At 35.8% G+C, this 12,314-nt stretch overlaps 1 protein-coding gene across 1 annotated transcript in view; it reads left to right on the forward strand.

Annotated features, from left to right (window-relative positions):
* The window catches only part of BTAF1 (B-TFIID TATA-box binding protein associated factor 1), a 94,728-nt gene that overhangs the window by 53,445 nt on the left and 28,969 nt on the right, over positions 1-12,314 (forward strand). Inside the window, exons 18-21 of the mRNA XM_084904311.1 lie at positions 221-395; positions 2,080-2,283; positions 8,400-8,826; positions 10,369-10,559. Coding sequence (XP_084760437.1) covers positions 221-395; positions 2,080-2,283; positions 8,400-8,826; positions 10,369-10,559 — 997 coding nt within the window. The remainder of the gene's footprint in view (positions 1-220; positions 396-2,079; positions 2,284-8,399; positions 8,827-10,368; positions 10,560-12,314) is intronic.

A 12,314-nucleotide genomic window follows, 5' to 3' on the forward strand; every position in this document is an offset into this window, starting at 1 on the left:
TTCCTCTAATGTGTCTGTTAATCCTTCCTCCATCACACTACTTACAAAGGAAGAAAAAATTAACATGTAAGAAAACTTAATTTTTTGAGGTTTTAAATAGGATTTACATATTTTTGTGAAGTTAAGATTGGAGTTATGTCTTCTTGGGAAAAGTTAACTTCAATAGGGGAAACTTGACCTCAAGTAACTTGTATAGTAACTTCTTTTTTCTCCCTTTTAGGTTGTTAGGAGCACTTTGTTGCTGTATTTGTGATCCAGGCGTAAATGTAGTAACCCAAGAAATTAAACCGGCTGAATCCCTTAGCCAGTTACTGCTCTTCCATTTGAACTCCAAATCTGCCTTACAGAGAATTAGTGTTGCTTTGGTAATCTGTGAATGGGCTTCTTTACAAAAGGTAAGATTTTGCCCAAAAAGAAATGAAGTTACATTAAGTAAATTTTCAGTAGCTGTTAGGATTATTTTCATTATATTTCATAAACAGAAAAGTGAAAATTTTCTCTGTATAAAAATCCAACAATTACAGAAAAGTATTCCAAATTATATTGAAATTGTTTCTCTCATTTGCCTTTAACCCTGGACTTTTTTCTTAGAATTCCTAGTCTTTTACCTGAGACTACTAGTTATGCTTGTACTTAATATTTACTCTTGATTTACTATCTGTTAAGAAATATCCCTCCTCTTAAGCTGGCATGGCTCAGTGGTAGATGTCGACCTATGAACCAGGGTGGTCTTGGTTCGATTCCAGGTCAAGACACATGCCTGGGTTGCGGGCTTGATCCCTGTGGTGTGGGGCGTGCAGGAGGCAACCAATCAATGATTCTCATCGTTGATGTTTCTATCTCTCTCTCCCTCCCCTTCCACTCTGAAATCATTAAAAATATATATTTTTTAAAAAGTCCCTCCTAATAAAATATGTGTATGTATGGAAGCAGTTCAGAAACTATTGGTCATTTATTCCTCTGTATCTCAGATATCACTGAAAACTATCAAAGATAAGAGGCTTTGAGTACTAGAGATCCATTTGTATATGTAGTCTAGCAAGGGCATAATTTTTGGTCGCACAAAGAATAATCTCCACGTTAAAGCCAAAAATATTTGTTTCCAAATAATCCATACCCTACAGCCCCTTAACTTCTAGTAAGATGTATGAATTTGTGTACAAATTGCTTCTGTAAATTAAAGAAACTTCCTGCTGGCTTTGTTTATTCCATTGACTGGAATTCTGGAAATTTAACTGTCTGCACTTGCTGTGAGAGTTGCTTATTACTGCCTCTTAGCATTTTGTCAGAGCTGTGTCCAAAAGTAATTGAGCCATGCTTTATTGCAACTGAGACCCCAGTTTTGCTTCTGGAAGGCTCATCTGTTTTTAGGCAGGACTCAATGTGCTGGAGAGGCAGTGATGCTGTGTTTTTGTGCCTCTCAGACTCAGCAGCAAGTGTTGACAGTTCGGTTTCTGGACCCTCACAGAGCTTCTCTGGATTTACTCTGTGAAGCCCAGGCTGATCACCCAGATCCCACAGAACCCCTCATGTCTCACCACTGAGGCCATTCCCCTTCTGGTTGGGGCAGGCAACAAGACAGAGTGGGAAGGGTTAGTTAAATTTGGGGGCAGGTAAGTAGCTTTTAAATTATATACCCATTTCTACAGTATGGCATGTGAAGCTATGGGTTCGACTGTTAAGAAATCTAATAATGAGTTCTTAAATAACATTTTTTTTGTGCATGCTAAGTGTTCTTATCTGACTGATTTCTTTTTACAGTTATGTATTTTTAAATCTGTGCTATATAGATGTAAACTTGGAATAAATTCAGAGTAAAGTAACAGTAATTAGTTGGCAAATGTAACGGAACTTTAATAGTTCCATGTGCATGTTCTGTAGTCATTCATATTAAAATTTTAGAGTAGTTTGGGTGTGATACCTTTTCTCTGTGCAACTAACTATGTTGTTTTAGGAGATAACAGAACATAAATTGAAAATCAGTAGGAATTTAGAACTTGGTAGTTTGCAAGTGAAGATTTATGCATCTTTAGAATTACGTTTATTTGCTCTGAATATTTGTTGTCTGTTACATTTTAGGAGTGTAAAGCTGTTACGCTAACTGTGCAGCCACGTTTACTTGATATCCTTTCAGAACACTTATATTATGATGAAATTGCCGTCCCATTCACACGAATGCAGAATGAGTGTAAACAGCTTATTTCAACTTTAGCTGATGCACATATTGAAGTTGGTAATAGAGTAAACAACAATGTTTTTACAATAGATCAAGCTAATGACCTGGTGAGTAAAGAAGTAACTTTCTTAATTTTAGATTGAACATAAAATAATACACTGATTTGTTGAATCTATCTGTGGCTTGATATCTTGTCATTTCTATCCTTTCGACAGGTTATTTCATTGTATTGACTTTTCTTAAAATTAGGGGATAGGGAAGGAATTTTTTTTTTTAAAGTTCAAATTCTGGCAAACCAATGTACATTATTAGAAAAGCTGTTACTTTCTTTGTTGTTTCTGCGTCTTGCTGAACACTGGCAGAGTATAGGAAAAAAACTTCTATAAGTTCCTGAATATTTTTCCTTCTCCTTCCCAACTTACAATGAAAATATTCAAACATAAAAATTGAGAAAATTACACAGTGAACATTTCATATACACACCAACTAGGTTCTAAAGTTAACAGTTTACTAATTTTGCTTTATCACATGCGTATGCAACTAACTATCCCTTTAGTTTTTAGTCCATCTTATTTTTTTTTAATGCATTTTTAAGTTGCAGATATCAATACACTTCAGTATGTATGTCATTAACTAAAATTCATTATTTGATTGTTTGCTTTTTTGAGTTAAAATTTATATACTGTGAAATACACAAATCTTAAATGGACCATTTGATGAATTTTAACAGATGCCTTATACCAAGGAAACCCAGTTCCCTATTACCAGTTCTGAGTCAATCCTTCCTTTTTCTTGCCTACACATAACCATTGTTCTGATTTTTTTGCCATCATAGATTACTTTCGCCCATTCTAGAATTTCATATAATTAGAATCATAGACTCTGTACTGATTGATATAAAGATTTTTTTTCAGCATGATGTTTTAAACATTCACCCATGTTATATGTATCAATATTTCATTTTTTATTACCAAGTTTTATCATAAATACTAGAAGCCCAGTGCATGAAATTGCGTGGCCCCCTCACCCACCCGCTGCCCAGCTACTCTCACAGCCCCGCCCACCCACACCGGTCTTTTGTCTTTACAGCATTAGGGCCACAGGCCTTAAATAATATAGACTAGAGGCCCGGTGCATGAAATTTGTGCACGAGGGAGGGGGGTTGTCCCTCGGCCCAGCCTACACCCTCTCCAATCTGGGATCCCTCTCACAATCTAGGACTGCTGGCTCCAACTGCTCACCTGCCTGCCTTCCTGATTGCCCCTAACTACTTCTGTCCGTCAGCCTGATCACCCCCTAACCACTCCCCTGTCAGCCTGATTGATGCCTAACTGCTCCTCTGCCAGCCTGTTTGCTCCTAACTGCCCTCCCCTGCAGTCCTGGTCACCCTTAACTGCCCTCTCCTTCAGACCTGATCCCCCCAACTGCTCTCCCCTACAGGCCTGGGTTTCCCCCAACTGCCCTTCCCTGCAGGCCCGGTCACCCCCAACTTCCTCCCTCTGCTGGTCTGGTCACTCCTAACTGCCCTCCCCTGCAGGCTTGATTGCCCCCAACTGCCCTCCCTTGCAGCCCTGGTCCTTCCCAAATGCCCTCCCCTGCTGGCCACCTTGTGATGGCCATCTTGTGTCCACCTGGGGACAGTCATCTTTGACCACATTGGGGTAGCCATCTTGTGTGTTGGAGTGATGGTTAGTTTGCTTATTATTATTTTATTAGATAGGATTAGATAGGATAGAGGTCTGGTGCGTGGGTGGGAACCAGCTGGTTTGACTCCATTGTATGCTCTTGCTTCCTTTGTTAAATATTAATTGAGCATAATTGTTTGGGTCAATTTCTGGATTCTCTGTTCTATTCTATTGGTTTATATTCTGTTCTTGTGCTAGTACCAGGCAGTTTGAGAACAGTGGCTTTGTAATACAGTTTGAAATCAGGTATTGAGATCCCTCCTACTTTGTTCTTCTTTCTCAGGATTGCTGCAGCTATTCAGGGTCTTTTTTATTTCAGATGAATATTTGGAGAGTTCTTTCTAGATCTGTGAAATATGCCATTGGTATTTTAATGGGGAGTGCATTTAATCTATAGATTGCTTTGGGCAGTATTGACATTTTAATGATGTTGATTCTACCAATCCATGAACACAGTATGTGCTTCCAACAGTTTATGTCTTCCTCTATCTCTTTTTTCAGTGACCCATAGTTTTCTGAGTACAGGTCTTTTACTTCCTTAGTTAAGCTTATTCCTAGGTATCTTAATTTTTTTGTTTCAAAGGTAAATGGGATTGTTTTGTTTTTTTTTAATCTCTTTCTGTAAGTTCAATATTGGTATATAAAAATGCCATAGATTTCTTGGCATTAATTTTGTATCCTGCTACATTGCCGAATTCATTTATTAAGTCTAATAATTTTTTATGGTGTCTTCAGGGTTCTCTATGTACACAGTATCATGTCACCTGTGAATAATGACAGTTTTACATCTTCTTTTCCAATTTGGATACCTTTTATTTCTTCTTCTTGTCTAATTGCTATGGCTAGCACTTCCAGAACTATGTCGAACAAGAGTGGTGAAAGTGGGCATCCCTGTCCCATTCCTGTTCTTAGGTGAAATGTTTTTAGTTTGTGCCCATTGAGTATGATGTTGGCTGTGTAGGTTTGTTGTATAAGGCTTTTATTATGTTGAGGTATGATCCCTCTATTCCCATTTTGTTGAGGATTTGTATCAAGAAAGGGTTTTGGATTTTGTCAAATGCTTTTTCTGCATCAATTGATACGACTAAGTGATTTTTCTCTCTCAATTTGTTTATGTGATGTATTACATTTATTGATTTGTTGATAATTGTACCTTCCTTCTTGCATCCTTGAGATAAATCTTACTTGGTTATGGTATATGATCTTTATAATGTAATGCTGGATCTGATTTGCTAGTATTTTGTTGAGGATTTTGACGTCTATGTTCATGAGGGATATTGGCCTATAATTCTCTTTCATTGTGTTGTCTTTATCTGGTTTTGGTATTAGGGTAATGTTGGCTTCATAGAATGAGCTTGGAAGCTTTGCTTTCTCTTGAATTTTTTGAAATAGTCTGAGGAGGATAGGTTTTAGTTTTTTGAATGTTTGGCAAAACTCTCCTGTGAAGCCATCTGGTCCTGGGTTTTTGTTTGCTGGAAGCTTTTTGATGACTGCTTCAATTTCCTCCATAGTTATTGGCCTGTTGAAAATTTTAGGTTCTTCCTGATTGAGTTTTGGAAGTTATTTTTCTAGGAATATGTCCATTTCCTCTAGGTTGTTTATTTTGTTGGAATAGAGTTCTTCATAGTATTTTTTAAACAATCCTTTGTATTTCTGTGGCGTCTGTTGTTATTTCTCCTCTTTCATTTCTGATTTTGTTTATTTGGGTCCTCTTTGCTTCTTGGTGAGACTGGCTAACACAATTTAGTGATTATCTATGTGCTATGCTATCTTCTCTTTCTTTTATATATTTTCCTATTAGGCATTCTTACTTGGATGTCTCACTGTCACTTCAAATTAACACAACTAAAGCTGGCATTTTTTAAAACAAAGAAGTACCATTTTTATTCACACTCACAAATTTTGTTAACAATTCCTTTCAAAAAATTTCATATGCTTCTCCTTTGTTTCCATTGCTCCAACTTATTCAAAGACCTTAGTACTTTATTATTAGATCCTGAGTCACCAATTCGCCTCTTGTTTCATTTCATTCTCTATACTGTGTCTGACTAGTAAAATCCTCTAGTGCCACTCTGAATACATCCCTTCCCTGCTTAAAAACATTATTTTCTCCTTCCTCAATTTGAGTTCTTCTTTTCTTACTTTCAGTACCTTCTTTAAATTCCTCACATTTTTCTTCCTTTTTATTTCTCAGACTTCCTCTACTTAAACAATTTATTTTTTTATTTATTGATAAGAGAAAGAAACATTGTTTTGTTCACTTGTGCATTCATTGGTTGATTCTTGTATGTTCCCTGAGGATTGAACCCCAAACCTTGGCATATCAGGACTACACTCTTACCAACTGAGCTACCTGACCAGAGGAGCCCTCCCCTTCTACTCAGTTTTCCTCTTGCAGAAAAATGTACTACACTCACTTTCTGTGTGTCACTCTTTCTCACTTTGCCTGAGCTCCTGTTTCCTTTGCCAGGAACTACCTATTCTCAATCCTCTATGCTTATCCCAAGTTTATCTCTTGATATTCCTCCATCTGTAACCTGTACGCAGGCCATGATAAACTGTTTTCAGTTCCTTAGACAACATCCAGCTTTTCACTCCCTAACACACTATTTTCAAAGATGTCCCTACAACTCCTGACATACCCATTCTTAAGAAATTCAGCATAGGTATTAACCTCTGGCAAGCCTCCACTATTCTGTCACCTAAGAAGAATTAAGCAAACCTATGTGCTCCCACAGCAACTTGAACTTACCTTGGTTATTTGTTACATTGCCTTAGTTGTTTACTTACATATCTATCTCCCACATTAGTGTCTGCATTTTTTTGCATGCATGAAAACATCTTTTAGTATTACTCAGTAAATATTTGTTGAATGAACGAATGAATGAATGAATGAGTGAATTTGGGGTAATTGGAAAGCTTTTCCTTAGTTGCTTAGACAGAAACCTAGTCTTTAAAGACAATGTTTTAAAACTTTTAGCAGTGAAATCCTGTTTCAAATAAACTTTATGCACAACTCTAATAAATAAAACAGACAGTGGTATGTAATCATGTTCCTTTGCAGTGAGCAGATTGATATGGTCAAGTGGATATAGCTCAATTTTTGATATTTTATAATGATAAAAGATTTATTTGTGTGCCTACTTTGTTTTTCATAATAAAAAGCCAGCATTATCAGTTTTGATCATTTCTTAGAATTGATCATTTCCAAGTCTAAAAAAATTATGTTCTCCATTAAAAATAAGTTAGGTTCTTCAGTGTTACAGGCTTTTCTAATCATTATTAATCAGGCTGGATCTATTTATGGAACCTCTTTATGATTGCAGTTACCTATCAAACAAGAAGACTATTTTTTTAATATAAGCCATCACTCAGTCTTTAGAGGGTAATTAAAAATATGCTTACACAAAAACGTGTATATAAATGTTCATGGCAATGTTGTTCATAGCAATATAATAACTAAAAGGTGGAAAAAATCCAAATGTTTATAAATTAATGAATGGATGAATACAAGGTGGTATATCCATTTGGTGGGATGTTTGGCACAAAAAGGGAATGTAGTACTCATACATGCTACTACATTGATGAATTGTGAAAGCATTATGCTAAATGAAAGAAACCAGTCACTTATAGATTACATATTGTATTAGTCCATTCATATGAAATGTCCAGAATGGATAAATCTGTAAAGATAGAAAGTGGATAAGTGGTTGGATAGGGCTGGGAGGAAAAGAGGAATAATGGTTAACAGGTATGAGTTTTATTTTGAGGTTGATGAAAATGTTCTAAAATTGTGGCAATGATTACACAACTCTATGACTATAATCAAAACATTGGATTGTATACTTTAAATGGTGTATTGTTTGTGAGTGTATATATATATGTATATATATATATTTTTCTAAATATTTATATATATTATTTTAAATTGATTTCAGAGAGAAAGGGAGAGGGAGATAAAAACATCAACGTGAGAGAATCATTGATTGACTGCCTCCTGCATGCCCCACACGGGGGACCGAGCCTGCAACCAGGGCATGTGCTCTGACCGGAAATCAAACTGTGACCTACTGGTTCATAGGTCGATGCTCGACCACTGAGCCACGTGCCAGCTGGACATGTGAATTATATTTCAATAATGTTGTTAAAAAAGATGTACTGAGCAGTCTCTTAATGGGGTCTGATGCCACAGCCATATAGCTTTAGGCAGTTCTTAGTAATTAAAGAATTAATATTTGCCCCCCCCCCCCATTATTTGGTAATTTTCACTAGAAGGGAAACCATCAACCTGTGAACCAGCTTGTCACTGTTCTATTCTTTTCAAATACTGTGTCTTTCTTAAATAATATAAAGCTAATGTTAAAATAAAATGTAGTTGGGACTTTTTAGACATTTATTTAATCTATTGAATACTAAAATAATACTGGATATTGTGAAACTTCAAATTGAAACAGAAAGCTTGCTGTCAGCCCTTTAGGATATTATGGACTGTTTTGGGGTTGATATCATTAATTATTTTAATTTCTCTTTTTCAATAGGTCACTACTGTTTTTAATGAAGTCACATCATCTTTCGAATTAAATCTTCAAGTGTCACAGCAGTTAGATAGTAAACGACAGCAGGTCCAAATGACAATTACAGAGACCAACCAAGAGTGGCAAGTGTTGCAGTTGAGAGTGCATACTTTTGCTGCATGTGCAGTTGTGAGCTTGCAGCAGCTTCCGGAGAAATTAAACCCAATCATAAAACCTTTAATGGAGACAATTAAAAAGGAAGAGAATACACTAGTGCAAAACTATGCGGCTCAGTCGATAGCCAAACTACTGCAGCAGTGCACAACGAGGACACCCAGTCCGAATTCAAAAATTATAAAAAACCTTTGTAGTTCCCTTTGTGTGGACCCCTATCTAACTCCTTGTGTCACATGTCCAGTGCCAACACAAAGTGGCCAGGAAAATTCTAAAGGTATATATCTAAACTGTCATTTGAGAGAGAGAAATAACCATTAACCATTTACATGTGTTTTCATTTTCTTATAAGTATAATTTAAACACAAATTCCATTTTATGTGTCTTTTTCCATTTTGAGAGAATTTGCACATACTGCTAACAAAATCACAGCCCTTTAAACTCAAATCAGCTATTCATAAAAGGTCTGATACTTAACCCTTTGCACTCCGAACCATTCTGGACATTGGCTACCAGCTACTCGACGCTAACGGCGGAAACGTGCGTTGAATTAACTCAATTCCCCGTAATCACTAATAAACTGCCATGTCCCCTGAGAGGGGACATCCGAGTGATATGCTAGAATTCCGATGTCCCCTGAGAGGGGACAGCGGAGTGCAAAGGGTTAATATAAGATGACTGGAATCTGAGACAGGTGTTAACCCTTTCTTATCTTTCAACAGCATCATTATAGAATTTATTGTGAACTGGGAGTAGAAAACTTTATGGTATCAAATGTTAACTGAAAGTTCTTCCTATTAAAATCCAATTTCTCTAATTTGGTATGTCTTTAAGAAATGTGAACTTTATTACCTTTAGCAAATAATTATTAGCCAACGTTTCTGTTTTCATTTGGAGAATCCATATGGAAAACAAGAACTGTTCTCTCTAGGCTAGTCTCACGGACCAGCTTTTTTTTCACATGCCTTAGTTTTGTGTGATTTATTTATCCTTCTTGGTAAGATTTTGGGAAAGCAAAAGTAATAAATTTATAACTTTGGCACAATATAGGTCTTGAAAAAAAATCTGAACTGGAAGAGGAATGTGGTGGACATTTTGAATATCAACATTATAAAAATGTGATAGGATAATTCCAATTGCCATCCCAACCCAGTGTTATGTTGAGGCAGTAGTATTTTGCAGGGTCAATGTTTCTAACCTAACTCTGATATTTCTTATAAAGAGAGCTTACTTGCAATATGTTTTTTTGTGTTTTTTTAAAAATATATTTTATTGATTTTGTACAGAGAGGAAGGGAGAGAGATAGTTAGAAACATTGATGAGAGAGTCATCGATCAGCTGCCTCTTGCACACCCCCTACTGGGGATATGCTCGCAACCAAAGTACATGGCCCTTGACCGGAATCGAACCCGGGACCTTTCAGTCCCCAAGCCGACGCTCTATCCATTGAGCCAAACCGGTTTCGGCTGCAATATGTTTTTAATGTTTGTTTTTATGCCTAGAAAGAGTCATTTTTAAAAATTAATATTCTTTACCTTGAAGGCACAGTTATTCTTGCATAGGATAGTTATTAACATGATCCTACTTTGATTTTATTAAGTATGGACCTATGCAGATATCAAAACATTTAAATGAATGCTCTAAATTACTGAGAATTTTGTTATCACTTCATTATCTTAAGAAAATGTACTTGGCCTATAGAGATTGGAGGATTCAAAAACATAAGTTTTAAAATACGTTTTGTTTTGTTTTAGAACAATGCATTTTGTCACCTATAGTATTATGCTTAAAAGGTCATGTAATTTTTTTTTCTTATTAGTATCCAGCTCCGAAAAAGATGGAATGCACCATACTGTCACCAAGCACAGAGGTATAATTACACTCTATAGGCATCAGAAAGCTGCTTTTGCAATCACAAGTAGACGAGGTCCTACGCCCAAAGCAGTAAAAGCTCAAATAGCAGATCTTCCTACAGGAAATAGTGGAAATATCCTTATAGAACTTGATGAGGTAAATTCTTTTTTTCTTTCAATGCTCTGGTTTCTAAACAAATATCTTTCAGATTGATAGCAAAATTGTCAATTGTCATATCACCTTTTAGGATTGTATTTTTATATTTTTAAGCTAAAGAACTGCGATTAATAACTCTTAAGAGTTCTCCAGCAACATGATTCAGAAAAACTGCAAATTTCTTCAAATTCTCATGCATCACATTTTTACCTGCCTAACTTTATCTCCCTAAGCAAGACACTTTCTTGGTACATACGTCATTCACAAATGTAAACTAATTCAGCTCCTATAGCAATGACTGTAGAGATGTTAAATAACAGTGAAAGCTAACTTTTCTCAGCCCTATCAGTGACAGGAATTGTTGATACTCAGAGGATAAATTGGTAAGTGTCAAATAATTGTCACCTATCTAACTTTCAGTCACCCTGGAATTTATTATATGTGTGAAGTGAGGGAGAGATCTAAATTTATTCTCATGTATAAATAGCCAGTTATCCCACTCTTGAATCCTTTCTTCCCTGATTCAAAATGGTACCCTCCGTTATATATCATGATTCATGTACACTATCTGAAGATTTATTTGGGGTTTTTTTCTTCATTAGTCTACTTTTTCTGCAGTATAATATTCTTTAAAGATGATAAAAGTGGTTATTGAAAATCTTACAGTCACATTATTAATGAAATGAATGCTCTAGAGCTCTTTTGGTTTCAAGACAGGAACTTACCCAAATTCAGCAATAACCTATCAATACTAAAAGAAATGTATTTAACGTATTCCTATTAAATATAGGCATATTAAGTTTTAAAATAAAAATCTTAGCTTATTGTCTGTTTCTTTTGAAATATTCTGTCTTGACCAGTGTGTAGTCCCGTGCACCGAAGGGTCTTGGGTTCAATCCCCAGTTCAGGGCACATACCCAGGTTGAGGGTTCAATCCTTGGTCATAGTGTGTATGGGAGGCAACCAATCAGTGTTCCTCTGTCATGTTGATGTTTCTCTCTCTCTCATTAATGAAAAACATATCCTCAGGATTAAAATAAAATATTCTATGAACAAAGCTGATTATATTCTTCTAATAATAATTTTAGTAAAAAATTGACTATGATTTTTATGCTTATACCTCTATGGTGTGTATAGTTCTTCCACTTAAAAATAATTTGTGCCCAGCTTGCATAGCTCAGTGGTTGAGTGTCGACTTATGAACCAAGAGTTCAGGGTTGGATTTTGGTCAGGGTATATATGCCTGAATTGCTAGCTCAATCTCTAGTAGGGGATGTAGAGGAGGCAGCTGAGTGATTCTTATCATTGATGTTTCTATCTCTCCCTTTCCCTTCCTCTCTGAAATCAATTTAAAAAATTAACTTGTAAAACATATATATCTTTCTGGAACAAGTTTTTTGTATTTAATTATAATAAAATTATTGCTAGGTGAGAAGTTACCTTGTGGTTAGATTAAATAGATGCTCTTCTATTGCTTAACCAAATATTAATAAGGACAGATCATTTTGTCTTCTAATCTCTTTAGCAGGTAAGTTTCTTTTAGGTAGGGAGAAGAAAGTAGATCCCTTAGGACTATCTCTGAAAACAGCACATATTCTCCTGTTCCTTAGCCCCAACCCAAAAATGTATTTTGCTTTGGATATAAGACATCTAGTTTGGATTTTATGCCATTGTAAATTTAATTGTTAAAAAATATTTATAGTTATGATAAATATATTCAATAATTGGTTAATGATAACACTGAATTCTTAGGTG

The sequence above is a fragment of the Pipistrellus hanaki genome (assembly GCF_964339955.1).
Source record: "Pipistrellus hanaki genome assembly, chromosome: 14".
NCBI lineage: Eukaryota > Metazoa > Chordata > Mammalia > Chiroptera > Vespertilionidae > Pipistrellus > Pipistrellus hanaki.